Genomic DNA, 16,277 nt, shown 5'->3' with positions numbered 1-16,277 from the left:
CTTGCATGTGACGCTCTGCACCATGTGCTGCCAATAGTGCTGAGAGTGTTGTAAACTGCTGAAAGAGCTCAAGCACAAACATTTCCAGAAGCATTGCTTTTGTTTTATCCAGCTGAGACGACTTTCATTTTGGAGCACATCTCGGAAACATTAGCAGATTCTCACATCACTGTTTTAGCTCTAGATCCTAAAGGGAGGATAATATTGCCGAACTGATTCTGGCTTTATGGTGAACTTTCTTTAAAACACAAAAATAAGCTTGATTTATTGTTGTTGTTTTTTTCAAGTTCATCCAAAACTTTAACCTCAGAGGGACATGTACTGATTAAACTTTTAACGATTGCAAAATAGTTGTACATGTAATTTGTTTTGATAGCAGCAAAATGTTGGCAGTTTTCTTTCAAACAAACCTTTGAAACCTACCCTTCTCACCCTTCAGGTGGCGCTGTCTGTAGCTGCAGAGTTCTGGGAGCAGGGAGACTTGGAGAGGACCGTCCTGGAGCAACAACCCATAGTAAGGACACGCAGACTGTTATACTAAAACATAAGGTTTAAAGGGATGGAGGGACGCTGCATCAGTTCTACTGACAGCCGTGAATGAAACACTCGACCCCCTCCAGCTGCAAAGGTGCTGCTGGAATATTTGTTGTCAACCTTTGAGATAAAAAAGAGGATAGCACTTCTAAGAATCAGTGACACATAAAAACTTGAACTATTGAATTGTACACTGTCGTAAAGACAGTGTACAAGCAAGCAATAGGTAATGAACAAGCAATAGGTAATAAAACACCATTAATTCAAACAAAACTGTACATATAGATATAGCTTAAAAATTAGTAAAAAATGGACAGAAATCAAGGTCAAATGGACTGCTACCCTTTATAGTTTCCAAACGTATACCTTTTAAATATTGTTTTAGAAATATAATCTAATTGAAGTGTACACTGTCCTCCATTTAAAACCAACCAAAGCACATTTAAAGTCCTGCAATCTGTGAAAAATGTTACTTTTTGTAACTAGATAATTCCCACTAAACTTTTTACCCTATAGCTTTCCAGGTTTTTTTTAAACCAGTTTTCGTCTCTCAAACTTTAGCTTCCTGGCGCAGAGGGAGGATTTGGTGGGTGGACAGGAATGATGGGAATAAAGGCTCGACAAGTCTCTCCTTAGGGCTTCAATTTAGGATGGAGAGCAGGAAGGACACGATGAGAGGGAAGGAGAACAAGAGACGGAATCGCAGCAGGAAGACAAAATGAAAAGACTGATTTAGTTCCCCGTGGCGGCGGTGTGGAGCGACGTACAGGCTATTATGTGGAGCACTGATACAGAAAGAGCGGGCACTGTGGCCCTCACCCAGCCGACCGTACCCTCCCCTGGCTCTCTCTCCACGATCCTGCTTCTGTGTCCCTCTCCCCTCGCTCCATTTCACTCCCTCCTGTCCTTGAGACACTTGAAGTGTGAGAAGCAACATCCCACACTCTCTCACCTCACAGTCCTCTGAATTTAATAGCATCTGTGTCAGCAGGGAGAACTTTTCATTTTGATCAGTTTGTATTTTCCCAGCAGTCAATTCAGTGACTCACTGTGCTCGGACAAGAAAAAAAAAAAAAGAGTTAGCAGAGGTTGCAACACTTGAGCAGTTTTATCAGGAAATGTACGTGGGCAATTTTGCTGGCAATTACAGTCACTGTGAACTTTGTTAGAGTTCTGACAGGTTTTTATAATTTACTGTGCTGCCAGGTACACATTATACAATGTGCATCTATTGTAATTTCACATTTGCTCAAACTGAAGTTCATTTTTATATCAAAGAAGTTGATGTTTGTGCATCCAGAGCGCTCACTCCCTGCAGCATTTAGTCGACGTTTTAAAGTTTTAGATTCTGCTCGAAGCTTGTTACATTTAGATTCTTTGTGTGCTGACATCAAATGATGTTTTTCAGGTGTTATAGCCTATAAAAAGACAAAAGTCAGTGAACTACAAAAACTACCGACTTATGAGCTCTGATGCTTTAATCAGTCTTTTGTGGCAAACTAAATCAAAATGAACGTTTTGGAATTCTTGCTATTTGAATGTAATCATGGATATGAAAGGGCTTAGTTTCTAATGCTGACTAGATTAGTAAATGTTCTTGTTTTAAACACTCTCTCTTTCTCTCTTCTTTAGCCTATGATGGACAGAAACAAAGCGGGTGATCTTCCGAAGCTGCAGTGTGGTTTCATCGACTTTGTTTGCTCTTTTGTGTACAAGGTCAGACATCACACGCGTCAAAACACGGAAAAATGTACAACTGAACCCCTATCGTAGCGTTTGACTGTCATTTCATTTGTGTTGATTCTTCTCTTCCTTCCAGGAGTTCAGTCGTTTCCACGTGGAGATCACCCCCATGCTGGACCGCCTGCTGAACAACAGGAAGGAGTGGAACGCCCTGAAGGAGGAGTACGAGGCCAAAATGGCTGCACTGGAGGAGGCCAAGAAAGCCAAGGAGGAGAATGGGCCAAGAAATGCCACACAAGGTAGGAAATGTGAACAGACACACAGGAAATGCATGATGTGTCGGTTTGATGTGGGACGTATATGCCTCTGAGCCTAAACAGTCCATGTGCATAGTTTGAGGTAAATTGAAGTGCAAAATTCATGCTGTTGCTGTTGCTACAGGTGTAGAAACTGAACAAATACAAACATGTTTCTCCTTAAATTATGCAAACATAACATTCTCTCTTTTTTTGTGTTTTCTCCCTTCCATCTTTCCTCCATTCCTTCTTTCTTTCCTCCCTTCCTTCATTCCTCCTGCAGCGACTGCGGCCCAGTCTCAATCAAAGACCTGTAATCTCAGCTAGAGATGCTACAACAGTATCAAGCTGCTTGCTCCATTGTTGGTTGGTGGTGCAATTCTGGGCATACCACAAAAGATCTTTTTATGTACTCCCTCTGTCACTGAAGGTTTTTACTATTTGTAGCAAATATCTCACTGTTTCCTATACAGCTGCATGTTTTGCTATTTGACTACCTTACTTATTTTCTGCTCTGCTGAATATTGTGTCGCTCATTTGATGCAGTTGACTTTCAGATCTGCTCAGCTGTTTGTAGAAAGCTTTCATATCTGACACTTAAAGAAACAAACATTACGTAGAAATGTTGTTTGGTCCCCACCGAAGGTCTCCGAGTGTAACTGCAATTTGATGTTCTCCTGTTTAGTGGATTGTAATATAATTGGGTTTTCTCTCTGTGTAATGTTGAATCCTGACGATGATTTGAAATGACTTTGCTGATTCTTGGTTGATGCTGCCCTGAACAAGTCAGTGATCTGAATTTTAAGTCAAGAGAAACACGCCTAAACCTTAATATACTTTACATATTAATATTGCTATAGCATGTGTGCTGTAGTATAATATACTATAGCAAACATATATAGCTACATATGATTAAAATGCACCTGATAAACAGGTAAATATGTAAATATATAATATTCACTAAAAACACTATAGTTCATTTCGCTCATGCAATTATGAGTTTCTACACACACAGCATATTGGAGTTCACTTCTCTCAGTGTTTATTTATTTTGTGAGACACATACTCGGTACACTCTCTTCATGTTCGGTGAACTCTTGCTGCACTTTTATTCCTTCCTATAAGAATTTGTTTGGAAAAGTTTTGGACTTGTCTCATTCATGAGGATTTACATCGCAGCGAGCATTTGACTGACAGCAGCGTGCAGGAGCTGGACGAGTGTTGTTAAAAATGAATAAATTCAGATATCTAAATCACAAAACCATTGTAGGGAAGACATCATGTGTATACACATGAAATATGATATATTTCAATAAAGATTGTGGTTCAGACCTGCATGGCTCTGGCTAAATGCTGTTCAATCTTTCATATCTTCACATCCCTAACATTTAAGCACATTTAGCTCAGTTGAAACCTAGAAACTTCAAAGTGTTTTTGCTTGAAGCTTACCCTGAGGACGGCATTAGGGTGAACTATCGAGTAAAACAAATTGTGTAAAAGCCTGCTAAACTTCAAAGCTCACATGTAACTTTAAAACTGAGACTGCTTTGAACTTAAGGGAGAAAAACATCGGCCATGTGGAGAGAATCTCTGCAGCATTAATGCAGCATGTCTGCAGAACCCTTCTGTGTTATAAGTGCTACACAACAGCCGATGATATATGAGTATCTGAAATCTACATAACCCATTTTCTGACATTGTGTTTGTACACTTTAGGTAATTTTCTCACCCAGAGCCATACATAATACTCTTACAAAACACAACATGACGCCAGAGTGGGATAATGAAAATAGATCGCCACTGGAGCCACAACAGGGGGGGCAGGACATGAGCTAAATTCATCATCGCTCCTCCCTCCCTCACACGCTGTAGTAATTTAATAATAGCACGGATACATAATCCAAGTGTGTCGTCACGGCTGTGTGACGTAAGTCTCCATGACGTAAGGGCATTCTGGGAGCTCAAAGGATTGCCGTATATGGCTGTGGTGATCAGCGGAGCTTGCAAAGCTCTACTGTGACGCAGAAATAACCCGTGACTGCAGAGTGAGAGGGAGAGAAGCAGCTGCAGTGCAACCAGTGAGCCTCCAGGAAGAGCGCTTCAGCCTTGATTGTAGCAGCAGATCGGGGGCAGTCGTGACTGCAGAACCTCGAGCCTGCAAGCCACAGCGAGAGCGATGCAGGACTATTTATAGGACAGCTAAGCATGGGTCGGCTGCAGTTTCTAAGCAGAGAAAGTCACTTGACTGTTTTTTTTTCTCTTTTGCTCCACCAATGCACTTTCATCAGCGTTTTGTATTGAACAGTCATATCGATAGTGTTTAGTGTTTAGATGATGCTCTCAGCTCAACAGAAAATGACATTTTGACAGCAGATGAAGTGCTTTCAGGAAGTGTAACTCAGATATAACAAGGATCACAAGTGACACAGGTTTGTTGAATAGTCTGTTTTTAGATCTTTAAGGTTATGTGGTTTGACACACTTGAGACATAGTGTGTTTCATACTGACACAAAAGACAAAAGCAAATAACGTTATGTTTTATCTTGCAATTTTAATGCCATGTCACCTCCCCCACCAAGACTTTTTTGTAGGATTTCCAAGTAGATTGATAGATGAGATGCACGTAGGACTGTAGGAGTGAGGAGATAAAACGTACAGCTTTGTCCACAGGGAGTGCAAAATAAAAAGAATAAAAATGAAAAAAAAACATTCCTCAAAATAGGTTTAACCATACTAAAAATACTGAGCTTGGAAATAAAAACACTACAGCTTGGACTAAATATGTACTATTAATTTAGTGGCACGAACAGTAACTCCATGGCCACCAACACTTACATGAAGTGGGTCCTCTGTTCTACATGCTGATGGGCAGGGATGGCTGATATAAATGGGCTTACATGGTTAATGTCTGTTAGAGCCCTAAATGTGACAACGACATGAAAGCTTATAATATAAAAGAGTTAAAAAAAACCTGAAATATAATAACTGGTCAAGAATGTAACAAAATGCTGAGCCCAAAATATAACAACTTGTGACATTATCAGGAGAAAATATTTTGCCTGCCCCATGTAACAACATTTTGGGCAAGATAGTACATTTTGTGCTTTTGTTTTTGATTACATCCTGGGTTTGTTAAATTTTTTTCTATCACACTTTGGGTTGTCGAGACATTTTTGGTAGCTCTTTTTTATGCAATAAAGGTAAAAAAAAAATTGTCTTCAAATCATTTCAAACAGATTGTTTTGATTGTTGGTGAAAACTCATAGTTACAAGAAAAAACATGCAATGTCTCTCATTAGGCTGCTCTTTGTACGGCCAAATTCATGTAGCCCAAAGGCCACTAACTTTTGAGCAATGACACAGTTGTTATTGCAGTCATGTCAGAAGCTGTTTGAACATTTTGTTTATATGGTAATAAAATACACACTTTCAGACTTGTTGAAGAATACGCAAGAAAACTACCTAAAACCAGAACTGTTTCAAGTCACATGTCCATCATTTTATACAATATATCTAGTAAATCAGATGAAGGATTAAGACCATCTGAAGTCTTAAAACCAAAGAAAGCCCAATGGAGATAGTTAGAGCTAAGCCCACAGACCGACCGATGAGACTATTTTGAGGCCGATAAAGATATCGATATTCGGGAGGGAAAAAAATCGGATACAGATATCGTTCTTAGATCTATATGTCGAGGTAGATAGACGCACTTTTTTTTGCGTAGATTGCTCAAATGCAGTTATCATACACTTGTGGAAAAGATGGTCGCTAAACTGGAAAGTAACTGTGCATGTACGTGCATCACCTCTCGACACTCTGGAGAGTGATAATGCTTGTTGTAATCCATAAAGCGCACTCTGCTGGTGACAGAAAAGTTTAAGTGAAACTCAATTGAAATGCTATTAAATCTAGTATTAGGTTGTCTATGATAAAACTACCGCTAGTCACTGGATATTGCTAATATCGGCCGATATCGGTTATCAGCTGGCCGATTATTCAGTCAGTCTTTCCTCACAATTAGTATCTGAACAATAATGATAAACTGCTTTAGTCCTTACCTGTTGTACTTGAGTCATTCATTTGTTATGAAGTAGAGGTCATTTATGTTGAGAGGACCGCTGAGCTAGGTCTTTAAATGAGAATAATCACACCTGTTTGTGAAGTTAAAGGATATTTAAGTCGCTCAGAAACTTATGAGAAGAGATGTGATGAACACAATGATGTTTTGTTTTACATCATTTCTTGATCTCAACTTTCTTCAGCACATGCAGAGATCCACGCTAAACCATTTCAGTCTCTTGCAGGTGTGATGTGAGTGGTGCTGCTTAGCTCAGCGTGTCTTATGAGGACAGTTAAGAAGCTTACTAAACAAGTCCAGCAATGTGCAGCATCTGTGCAGAAACCCACAGCATCACAAACTTTAGCACAGTGAATATACCTGCATCTGCTCGGTGATAATATAACAGCATCAAATACCGCTGTAGCAGAAAAGCAGTTTTTCTTCTCTCTCATGGTCAAAATTCCTTAAACTGTCCAGATGGTTTTGGGTTTTTATACCCAAAACCAAGTGTTAAAACATTTCTCAATTACAAATATATTATGATCCTTTATTGTTGTTTGGAATATTTTGCAGTTTAATTTTTTAGAAAAGTAGCCTATAGACTCTATAGGTATGCCTCTATAGTATAGAGGCATACTTAAATCAACAGTAAAATAAATGCAATGAAGATCTTGTAATATCATTAAAAACTTGTGGACGAGCTAAAGCTGAAGTTTTTAGCTGTATATCCCCCCCCCTTATTATGTGTCTCATATTTTCAGCATGCAATGAAAGTGACTGTTTATTAGTGTGCTGCATGAGGTGACCTTTGACCTGATACTGCTCACTGCACTGTGCCATGTTTGAGCTCAGTTAGCTGGAGAAAAATATGCAACAGCCACATATCTTTGAATATACACCATTCATTTTAAATCATCACAACATGTATCATCCACTGTACTTAATTTCTCACACTGACTCGTGCTACTGTAAAATACAGACTGAGAAGTTCTAATGTCCAAGACCTAAAAGTTCTCGACCATAATATTTAAATGCATTATAATATACTGCCCTAAAAGCATGTTTTAGCCCTGTGTTGGTTTCCACTGAATGTTTAAAATTGGGCCAACTTTATTCCGATCTTGAAGGACCAGTCTCATTTCTCCTGTGTCCAAAATATTCCATTGTGTTGCAGTTTGAGAAGTTCTTCAGACATGTATTCCACACAGCTGCTAAAACGGCTAAAATAAGTATTTTAAACCAGCTAAAGTCAGTCGGACTTTGCTTTGCTGCAAAACAGATGATCAGTGTATGAATCTTCTCACCATCTGCTGCACCATATTTTCTTTTTCTGGTCATCTGTTTGCTTTGAATTAACGTTATTAGTAGTACAAAGTAATTGAATAGTTCAACTGACAACATGAGCTGGAGACAGATTTGAAATTGATGCTTGCACACCAGTTGAGCTCTACAAGTTGCATCTTCAATGTTCAACACAATGTGCAAGGTTTAAAGATACAAATGAAAAACATCTGCCATAAGGAATAAGAACTGATGAACCTGATGTTTCATGTATATAGTTAAACCAAAGCAAAACTAAATGAAAGAAAAAGTGTGCAGCAGTGCAAAACAGTCAGAAAATTCACTGCATTGTAACGTGAGAGGCTCTGACAGGCACAGCACAGTTCTGAGGTTCCTGGTCGACAATAGTCTCTTGTCCTGGTGTTCCTGTCACAGTTAAGCTGAAGCTCACGGGGACGACGCTGTGTGTCTAATAACTCTGCACTGCAGCGCTGCTCTGTTTGCTGCAGTCACGACTGCCCCACAGAAACAACCAAACAGAGGACAGCAGGGCAGGATATGGCTGACAGAATGATTTCTAATTGTCTGCTTTCTCCTCTGGCTTTGGGCGGCTCAGTTAATCACATAGGTTAAAAGGTTAATGCTTTGAAAGCAGCTGTACAAACCAAAGATAAATTCCCTTTATCATACATTACTCTTCCTACTAATTATCTCACTTTTAGGATGTAAAAGTATCTGTAGGACTATTACCTGGGGACTTGTAGAAAGTTGAGAGTTACCCCCTAATTTTCGTGTTTAGTGCGGCACGTGAAGTCTGTTGTACTTGAATTTTGAAGCATTTCTGATTAGAAATGTTGAGTTGCCGTATCACCTTAGCCTTGTCTCTGGGGGCGGCTGGCAGATTTGAACACAGCTACACCAGGCATCACTAGATACGCGCTGAGGGGAGCGAAGCGCCCAAATCCTCCCGTGTCCAACGAATGTCCAACGAAGCCTCAATTCTCCATCAGAAAAAAAGTTTCAGACAAAACCGGAGAACCTACTTAAGACACATTATTAGCCGTAATCAGTGAGTTGCCGATTCAGACGGGATTACTGTTATCTCTCTATGTGTTTGCTGAAATATGGTCAATGATCTGCCCTGGAATTTAGACTTTACTAATCATAAACATGGTTGATTCGTACAGGAATAGAAACACAGATATCCTCCACATTTATTGCACATTATCAGAGCTCCCAAGGTAATAATAATTTCTTACCAATGGGGCTTAGGACATCTGGCTGACACGTTATATCCGGACTACATAGCCTGTTGGGCAGATTTTCTGGATTTGTGTCAGTCTTCTATATTCAATTATACAACTATTGAAATTTTAGGTTTAACTTTTTATTCGGAAGATGGAGTTGTGGGAGTTGTATTTTGGGGTTATAGAACAACTTAATTGAGCATTGGCTGTTCAAATGGGCAGAATAACCAGCTGGTTGCACAGTGTGATGGCTGTTGTTGTTGACCAAGATTTAAAGCTTTGTTTTTTTTAGTCTCTATCTTTATTGATGACTCAAAACTGCCATATTGTGCCATCCATGAAATTGTCTGTACCATTTCACCAAATGAGGTTGAATATTACCGATATTCAACCAGATAAATGTAGAGTTTCCTTGCCTACCGCAGCCTTGGTAGATGTCCTCATATTAATGGTAGTGTGTGAGTGACAGTAGATCAGATACCATTAAAACAGCAGTGTGCTGGTATAGTGGTGTCTTGTGCAGAAACCCTCAGTGCAGTCAGTGACATGTGAATCACAGTTTAGCCAGGCAGAAAATTGCCAGCAGCCTGTTAATAGGATGCTGTTTAACCAGGGGAAGGTCCATGATGTTACTGCTTTATGAATGCTGAACCTCTACACAGCAGTGATAGACACACTATGCAAATACATGAATTCCTATGAATGTGTCATTATATCACATAATAGAAAATGGTTCAAACAGCATTTAGATTTCACTCAAAGGAAATTATTTGAGTAAAACTGATTCATTGTGTTAATGTTTATTTAACACCTAAAACACAAGTCAACAACAAGCTGAAATAATATCTGACTTCATGTCGTCCTTGGTCATAAATCAACACCTGCACCAAGTCAATGCTGTTCATTAGGATTTTATTTTTTGGAGGCAAATCAATGAATATATGTACTTTATACAGTATATGAGGAGCACATCTCTACAGTTTCATAATGTAAACAATCTCTGAAGAGAAATGTATTCAGTTTAAAAAGGAAGCCATAGTCTTCTGTTTTAAACTATTTACATGAATTAAAATATAATTTATAACATCAGATACTTCCGCTTCTATGAAACTAGATTTTAACAATTCAAAAATACTGAAATGCCTTTGTCTCCATTCTCAAGACATATGAAATCACACACAAAAAAAACCAAACGGAGAAAATAACACCATTTAAAGACATCCAAACTAAGTGGCGTATAAATAAAAAAAAAAGAAACGCGAAATAAAACCAACATATGTAAAAATATAAAATCTCACTAGCAGTATTTACCTTTTTGTTTTTACCAAAAACTAAGTTAAAAAAAGAGAGAAAAAGAATCATTTGTGAATTTGATAGTCATTAGATGTAAATAGACAATAAAATCAAAAGTCATGAAAACAACAAAAACAATGTATGCCCTTTATGTTAAAACATTTTCTTCCACCCCTGAAAAAAAAAAGAAACTCACAATAAGCCTATTTGACATCACTGTTGCCATCAGGTTGAACAGACTACCCATTAGATTCTGTGTATTTTACATCTGTTGATGCTGAAATGTGATCAAACACGGAAGTGAAACTCGTCATTAAAATCAGATCAGTATTGCAAGCGCTCCTGTCCTGGTAGTGATGGTGTGGCTAGCTGACACATACATTGTTTTCTGAACCAAACAGGAAATGGCATAAAAAAGCAAGGACTTGTTCTTTTAGTGGGCCATGGTATTGGAAACACAACATCTATAAAAGTAAGTATGACGTGGCTGTTGTTCATGAGCAACACTCTTTATTGTTTAGGTTTTTATTTTTTGGTCAACTTGCCTATCAAGTTTTATGGTTTTCTTGCCATTTTCCATTTTTCTGAAATGAAGAGTGGAAAGAAAGTATTGCATTCTGACAGGGGTTATTCCCTTTGGAAGTTTTTTTTTTTTTTTTTTTCATTTCTTTCTTTTTTTTTTTTCACTTTTTTTTAAATATATTTTTGGATTCGTTGTCCATCGACCTAGGACCTAGACCAAGCGGACAGCTGTATTATTATGCTGAAATGTGTCAACGTGTTCTCAAAACATTGAGGAGAATGGTCAACATCAAAGTTTTCTATAAGAAAGTATATAATCATCTAGATATCTACACAAACACACAAATATATATTCATATATATGTATATAGCTTTTTTTATAATATGGCTATTGAAAAAGTTTTAATTACGTCAGTAATTATTTAATAATAAAACCACATTGGATTGGAAAGGAGTTGAAAGTGTTATAACAAAAGCTAGTGGTAGCTTCGTTTTCCCCCCGATTGAGTTTTAAGGCTTGCCATAATGAAAATGGGGTGTTGATGTCATTCACCTCCAAACAATGAAGGTACCCTCACAAGCACAGCAATAGGTACTGTAGGAATCCCAATGTCTCCTGCATTCCCAAGATCCATGTAGAAACCATCATTCAATAATTGGATGGTCTTAGGGCACATTTCTTCTCCCGCCCACTACCTTTAAGTTTTCTCTGGATCTGTTTCAATCCTAAACTCATTTTATCAATTATTTGTTGAAAAAAAAAGAAGCCAAATTTGAGCTTTTTCTTCATTCAAATTAAAGCACATGCTGCAGCTTGATGCAACACAGTTACCGATGCATTAATCCTCCCGTAAGGCGTCCATATTTGGACCAATATATCTTCTGTAACTTCTATTCGATGGCTGTTCTTTTGATCGAACGCTTGCTCTCGCTGCAGTCACATTGGGTTTTCTACAGTGTCTACTTCATCTGTATCAACGAGTCGGAAACTTCAACGGGTCACACCAACAACAAACCAGTCTTTTTTTTTGTGCGTATCCCCCGCTTCCTTTACCAGTCACACATTTACAGTTCATCATCTGTTACTGTAATACGAGTAAGTGTCCAATGCAATTCGGAACCTGTGCACCATCAAAATGTGATAATAACATAGTTAAATCAGTTTACTTTTGATGAGAGGAAAATATTGTAAAGGTTTTTCACTACTTGGGACATTATTTGTGCAAGAGTATATTGGTACCATTTCTTTTGTGTACGTGTTGTGTGTTTACGACGCAACTGCCCCATTCTTCCCGTAGTTGTGTGTGTGTGTGTGCGTGTGTGTACGTGTGTTGAACAGCAGTCTACATACAGTTCAGTAGCATATTGAATCCGTAGCTCAAAGATTACCCATGTTGTAGTTAAACAACCAACCATATACTGTACATTATTACCTCAGATTTTTTTTTTTTTTTTTTCCCCGGAAAGGCTGTCTTAAAGATAAGATTATTATGTATTGCATTTTAAATTGCTTTTTAAGAAAACAGGAAAAAAAAGAAACAGTGAAAAATATTTCATAAACAGCAAAGAAATGGAACCTTCTAGTGTGGTAGTCTAAAGGGATACTTGGATCTTTTTTTGTCTTTCTTTCACTACAGTGTCGGACTTTGTGTGGTAAGTCATTTCAACTCATTTTTTTCCCTTAATTTCCTCCCTGCACTGAACAAACACGAACTCCTCAGAACAAAACTGACCTGACCGTCTCCTGTCTGATTAGCAATCGACTATGACCCGCCACCTTTAAAAAACAAACACACAATACAATTTATGTTTACAACGAGGCATAGTGCTATATACACATTTTATATTCATATATTATAATATATTCTTTTTTTTAATATGTAAACCAGCACATTCTCTCACTTTTTAGTAGTATACATACTAAGCACAAATACTCATTCAGTTGTTCACGATTAGTTTTGTTTAAATCCCCCCCACCCCCCCGTTTAATTCTAATTGACACCTAGTTTCTCAATCAGTATGTATAGCACTAAATTGTTGTAGTTAGTTTTGGACATCGGTGATCCTCAAGAAGGTGCCTCCCTCTTGGCCACTTCACTTGCTGCTTGAATTTTTTTTTTTAAACACTGAATAAGGCGCCTTTGTACTTAGTGTGCGTTCCTAATAAAGTCAAAGGAGAATCGAGTGATGTAAACATTCAATTTTTTGTGTGTGTTACCAAGGAGTTGATTAGATAGAGCAATGACGCGGAACAGGGTTTTGGGGAAAGATGGATTAACTGTTAAAAAGCAGGGAGTATACCAGGGTTTGGGTAAGACCTGGAAACAAGGCCTTGAACCCACAGAGACAAAAAGCGATAGAGATTTAGTTAGAGGAAGAGTCGGACTGCGTTTTCTTGAAATTCCCACGGCAAGGAGAGGAGGAAGAGAGCAGTCGGTAGGAATGGCGTGTCCTTGAAGATTATGAGAAAGGGGAGGTTTGGGAATCTTCCCTTCCAACTGCACTCAAGGACCAACCAAACCACTCGCCACTGTTCAACCCCTCCCACCCCGTCCTGACCAACCTTTAAGCGTCAGCAGTGTCCGACTCAAACACGAGACAAAGACAAAACACTCAAGTTACACAAGGACACAAGGTCGAGACTCCAAGAAACAGATACGCTTGAAACCATTATGAGGCAAGCGGAGAGAGAGTCAGCGATAGACTAGAGATTATTCCCCTCACGAGAAGCTTAGTGGTAGGAGGAGTCTTAGTATTAAAAAAATCCAACAAAAACCCTCAAACTACCCATAACCACCCATTTGTTAGAGACACCCTTACATCCCTACACAGAGAATTTCAGACAAGAAACACAACAGAGCGAGAGACTTGGGGGGGGAGAGCATCCAGTAGAAGAAAGAAATACAAAGAGAAGGTGGAGCAGGGATGGATGGGTGTGAGGTAGAGATGCTCAGCTGATACAGTACCTCCCAGACAACAATCAGATTCTTGTCTGAAACTTTTTCGCTATGTTTAAGCCCATCCCTTGCTCTTCCCTGGCTGTGTCGTCAGTGGCGGTGTGATGCCACCATATTGGCAGGCTTGGAAGCTCTCTCCCTTTTCATGGCTGGTGCTACTGGCTGCATTAGGATTGTAAAATAGGTGCTAACCGGACTGCCTCGCAAGCCATAATCGGTCACAGGCAGTAAACCATATGACGAAGCAAGCCTACCTTTTAAAGCACCAAAAAGCTCCACAATCTTTTGGCAAGCAGAAATGGGGAAAACACTATTACATTCAGATTCTTGAATACATTCCATTTGAACCATCAGATTCATCTCCCTCTTAATCATGACAAGGTTTCGTGGGTGGGCAACGTAAAGCTAAATAGGGTGTTCCAAAAAAAATGATTGGATGTGATTTGAAATATTTTTGCCGGTAATGATGGGAGGGATGTCATCAGAAAGAAGACATGTTTGGACACTGTGCAGGGGTTATGAATTCATACTGAGTTCATGACTTAAAGCAAACTTGATTTCCCCATTTAATTCCTGCTTGCTGCAGTCCAAATGTAAACAGAAACCGTTGCATTGGCTGTGGCATTCGAGAGGTGTCGCCAGGCTTCAGCCTGTTTTTGACACATGTTCAGTGGGACCGTATCGGAGATACATCGAGACCCCTCTAGACTGGAAAAAATAGACCTGGAATCAACATTTGAGGCCCGTGTTTGTTTTTTAAGCCGAAGTTCTGATTAGCCAGGAGGATACTCGAGTCGAGCATATTTGATGAGTCTCAAAATCAATTAGCAGAATAATCGTCTATTTGCCTTGGGTCTAATTTTTTGGACCAAAGAAATGTCAATGTGTCACTGCTGAGGACCTGCTGTGTTGGTTTGGTTAAGTTGTTAGTTTTGCTGTCTCAAAACTGAGTTTCTATTCAGCCCCGACTTGCTTCCCAATCAATTCTTTTTACATTCCTCTTTTAAATCAACACTTAATTGTAATTCTAGCTCAAGGCTAGTCACATTTGAAGCATGCGTCCGTCCTTGCATTAATCTAAAGGAGTTATTTAGCCTAATTGATATCTCAACATGTCAGTTCTTTTCCAATGAACGCTTCCATGAATGAGTTGATTTCAAGGTGAATTTTTTCCCTGGTCCAAGCTGTGCTCTTAATGTATAAAACATCTACCAAACAAAGCCTGCAGCAGCCAGTAGCAGAAGCGAAAATATTCAGCATGGCAGAGTTAGAGAATAGATTCAAAGGGGGGGGGGAGTGGAGGACAGTGGAGACATTGACCTCCTTACAGTGCATAGATCAAATCAAGGAAGCGCTACAGTTACAAAAAAAAGAAAAAAACATGATTTTTTTCTTCATTTTAGATTTGTAAACTTCATCAGTCATCAAATGATTACGTTAAATGTTTTTTATATATATATATATTCTTTGTCCATAACACACACACACACACACACAATAGATTTTAAAACTTTTAACATCCACAATTTTTCGCTAAAACAAAGCAGGTTTTTTTTTTCTGGTTATACAACCACACAACTTCATGGCGATCGCAGCTTGCAGGTTCACCACCCGTAACCGGAAAGAGGGAGTTTTATTTTTATTTTTTTTTTACAAAAGAAACAGAACAAAGAACACGCACACGCAGAAACGCACACCACGACGACCAACGCAACGCAGGAATAGCAAGGATTTGCTACAGATGTCTCTCACACCCGCTCTCCCAAGGCGGGCAATGATGTCACCAACACATACAGCTTTGTCATTGTTGTTCAGCAGAGAACGGTAGCGTTATTGTTTGCAGTTGAACCATTGCTGTTTGAAGTCCTACTTCCTCCGTTGTCTCATAACTCCTCTGAACGCCCAGTGTCATCCTCATTTTTAAGCAGTATCCTCCGGTGAAAGAAACTTAAAAAAAACAAGGTCCCTATCGTTACTTTATTCCAATGGTAAAAATGTAAACATTTTGCGAGGTTGCCTTGCATGGAGGTACTGAGAGGCCTGTCGGAGAGCAGAGCCGTGTAGTCGGAGGGTCGATGCTGCAGTTTACTAAGGCTGGCCAGTCGGGGGCACTGTGCTGTCAGCGGTGCAGGGACTTCTGGGCCTCCTTCAGCAGAGTGTCAAAGTCCAGTGCATCGTACTTGCTCTTCACAGGACCCGGACCTGCCTCATCTGTGAGACAAGAAGAATACATCGTAAAACCAAAACAATTAGAGTCAAACGTAAAGGAGCAATGTGTAACACTGACACCTGTGTTTAAAACGGGTACTGCAGTCTAAATTCAAAACACTAAAGTGACCTGCTCACAAGTTTTACAACTCACGCTAACAACTAGAAACTTCTGAGGCAGGAATCATGTCAGAAT

General features: G+C 39.2%; 2 protein-coding genes across 5 annotated transcripts in view; one reads left to right on the top strand and one right to left on the bottom strand.

Moving 5' to 3' along the window:
* The window catches only part of pde6a (phosphodiesterase 6A, cGMP-specific, rod, alpha), a 30,308-nt gene extending 26,497 nt beyond the window's left edge, over nucleotides 1-3,811 (top strand). Inside the window, exons 20-23 of one of the 2 annotated variants that reach the window (XM_079352106.1) lie at nucleotides 440-514; nucleotides 2,167-2,250; nucleotides 2,354-2,516; nucleotides 2,797-3,811. In XM_079352106.1, the coding sequence (XP_079208232.1) occupies nucleotides 440-514; nucleotides 2,167-2,250; nucleotides 2,354-2,516; nucleotides 2,797-2,840 (366 nt within the window). In that variant the 3' untranslated portion in view covers nucleotides 2,841-3,811. The remainder of the gene's footprint in view (nucleotides 1-439; nucleotides 515-2,166; nucleotides 2,251-2,353; nucleotides 2,517-2,796) is intronic. The other variant, XM_079352105.1, reaches the window with a different exon arrangement.
* Nucleotides 3,812-9,996: 6,185 nt separating this feature from the next.
* The window catches only part of ppargc1b (peroxisome proliferator-activated receptor gamma, coactivator 1 beta), a 93,434-nt gene continuing 87,153 nt past the window's right edge, over nucleotides 9,997-16,277 (bottom strand). For all 3 annotated transcript variants that reach the window (XM_079352341.1, XM_079352342.1, XM_079352343.1), the window contains exon 12: nucleotides 9,997-16,084. In XM_079352341.1, the coding sequence (XP_079208467.1) occupies nucleotides 15,993-16,084 (92 nt within the window). In that variant the 3' untranslated portion in view covers nucleotides 9,997-15,992. The remainder of the gene's footprint in view (nucleotides 16,085-16,277) is intronic.

Source organism: Symphodus melops (genome assembly GCF_947650265.1).
Source record: "Symphodus melops genome assembly, chromosome: 9".
NCBI lineage: Eukaryota > Metazoa > Chordata > Actinopteri > Labriformes > Labridae > Symphodus > Symphodus melops.
The sequence above is the reverse complement of the archived record's forward strand: the minus strand, read 5'-3'. Positions and strand labels throughout refer to the sequence as shown.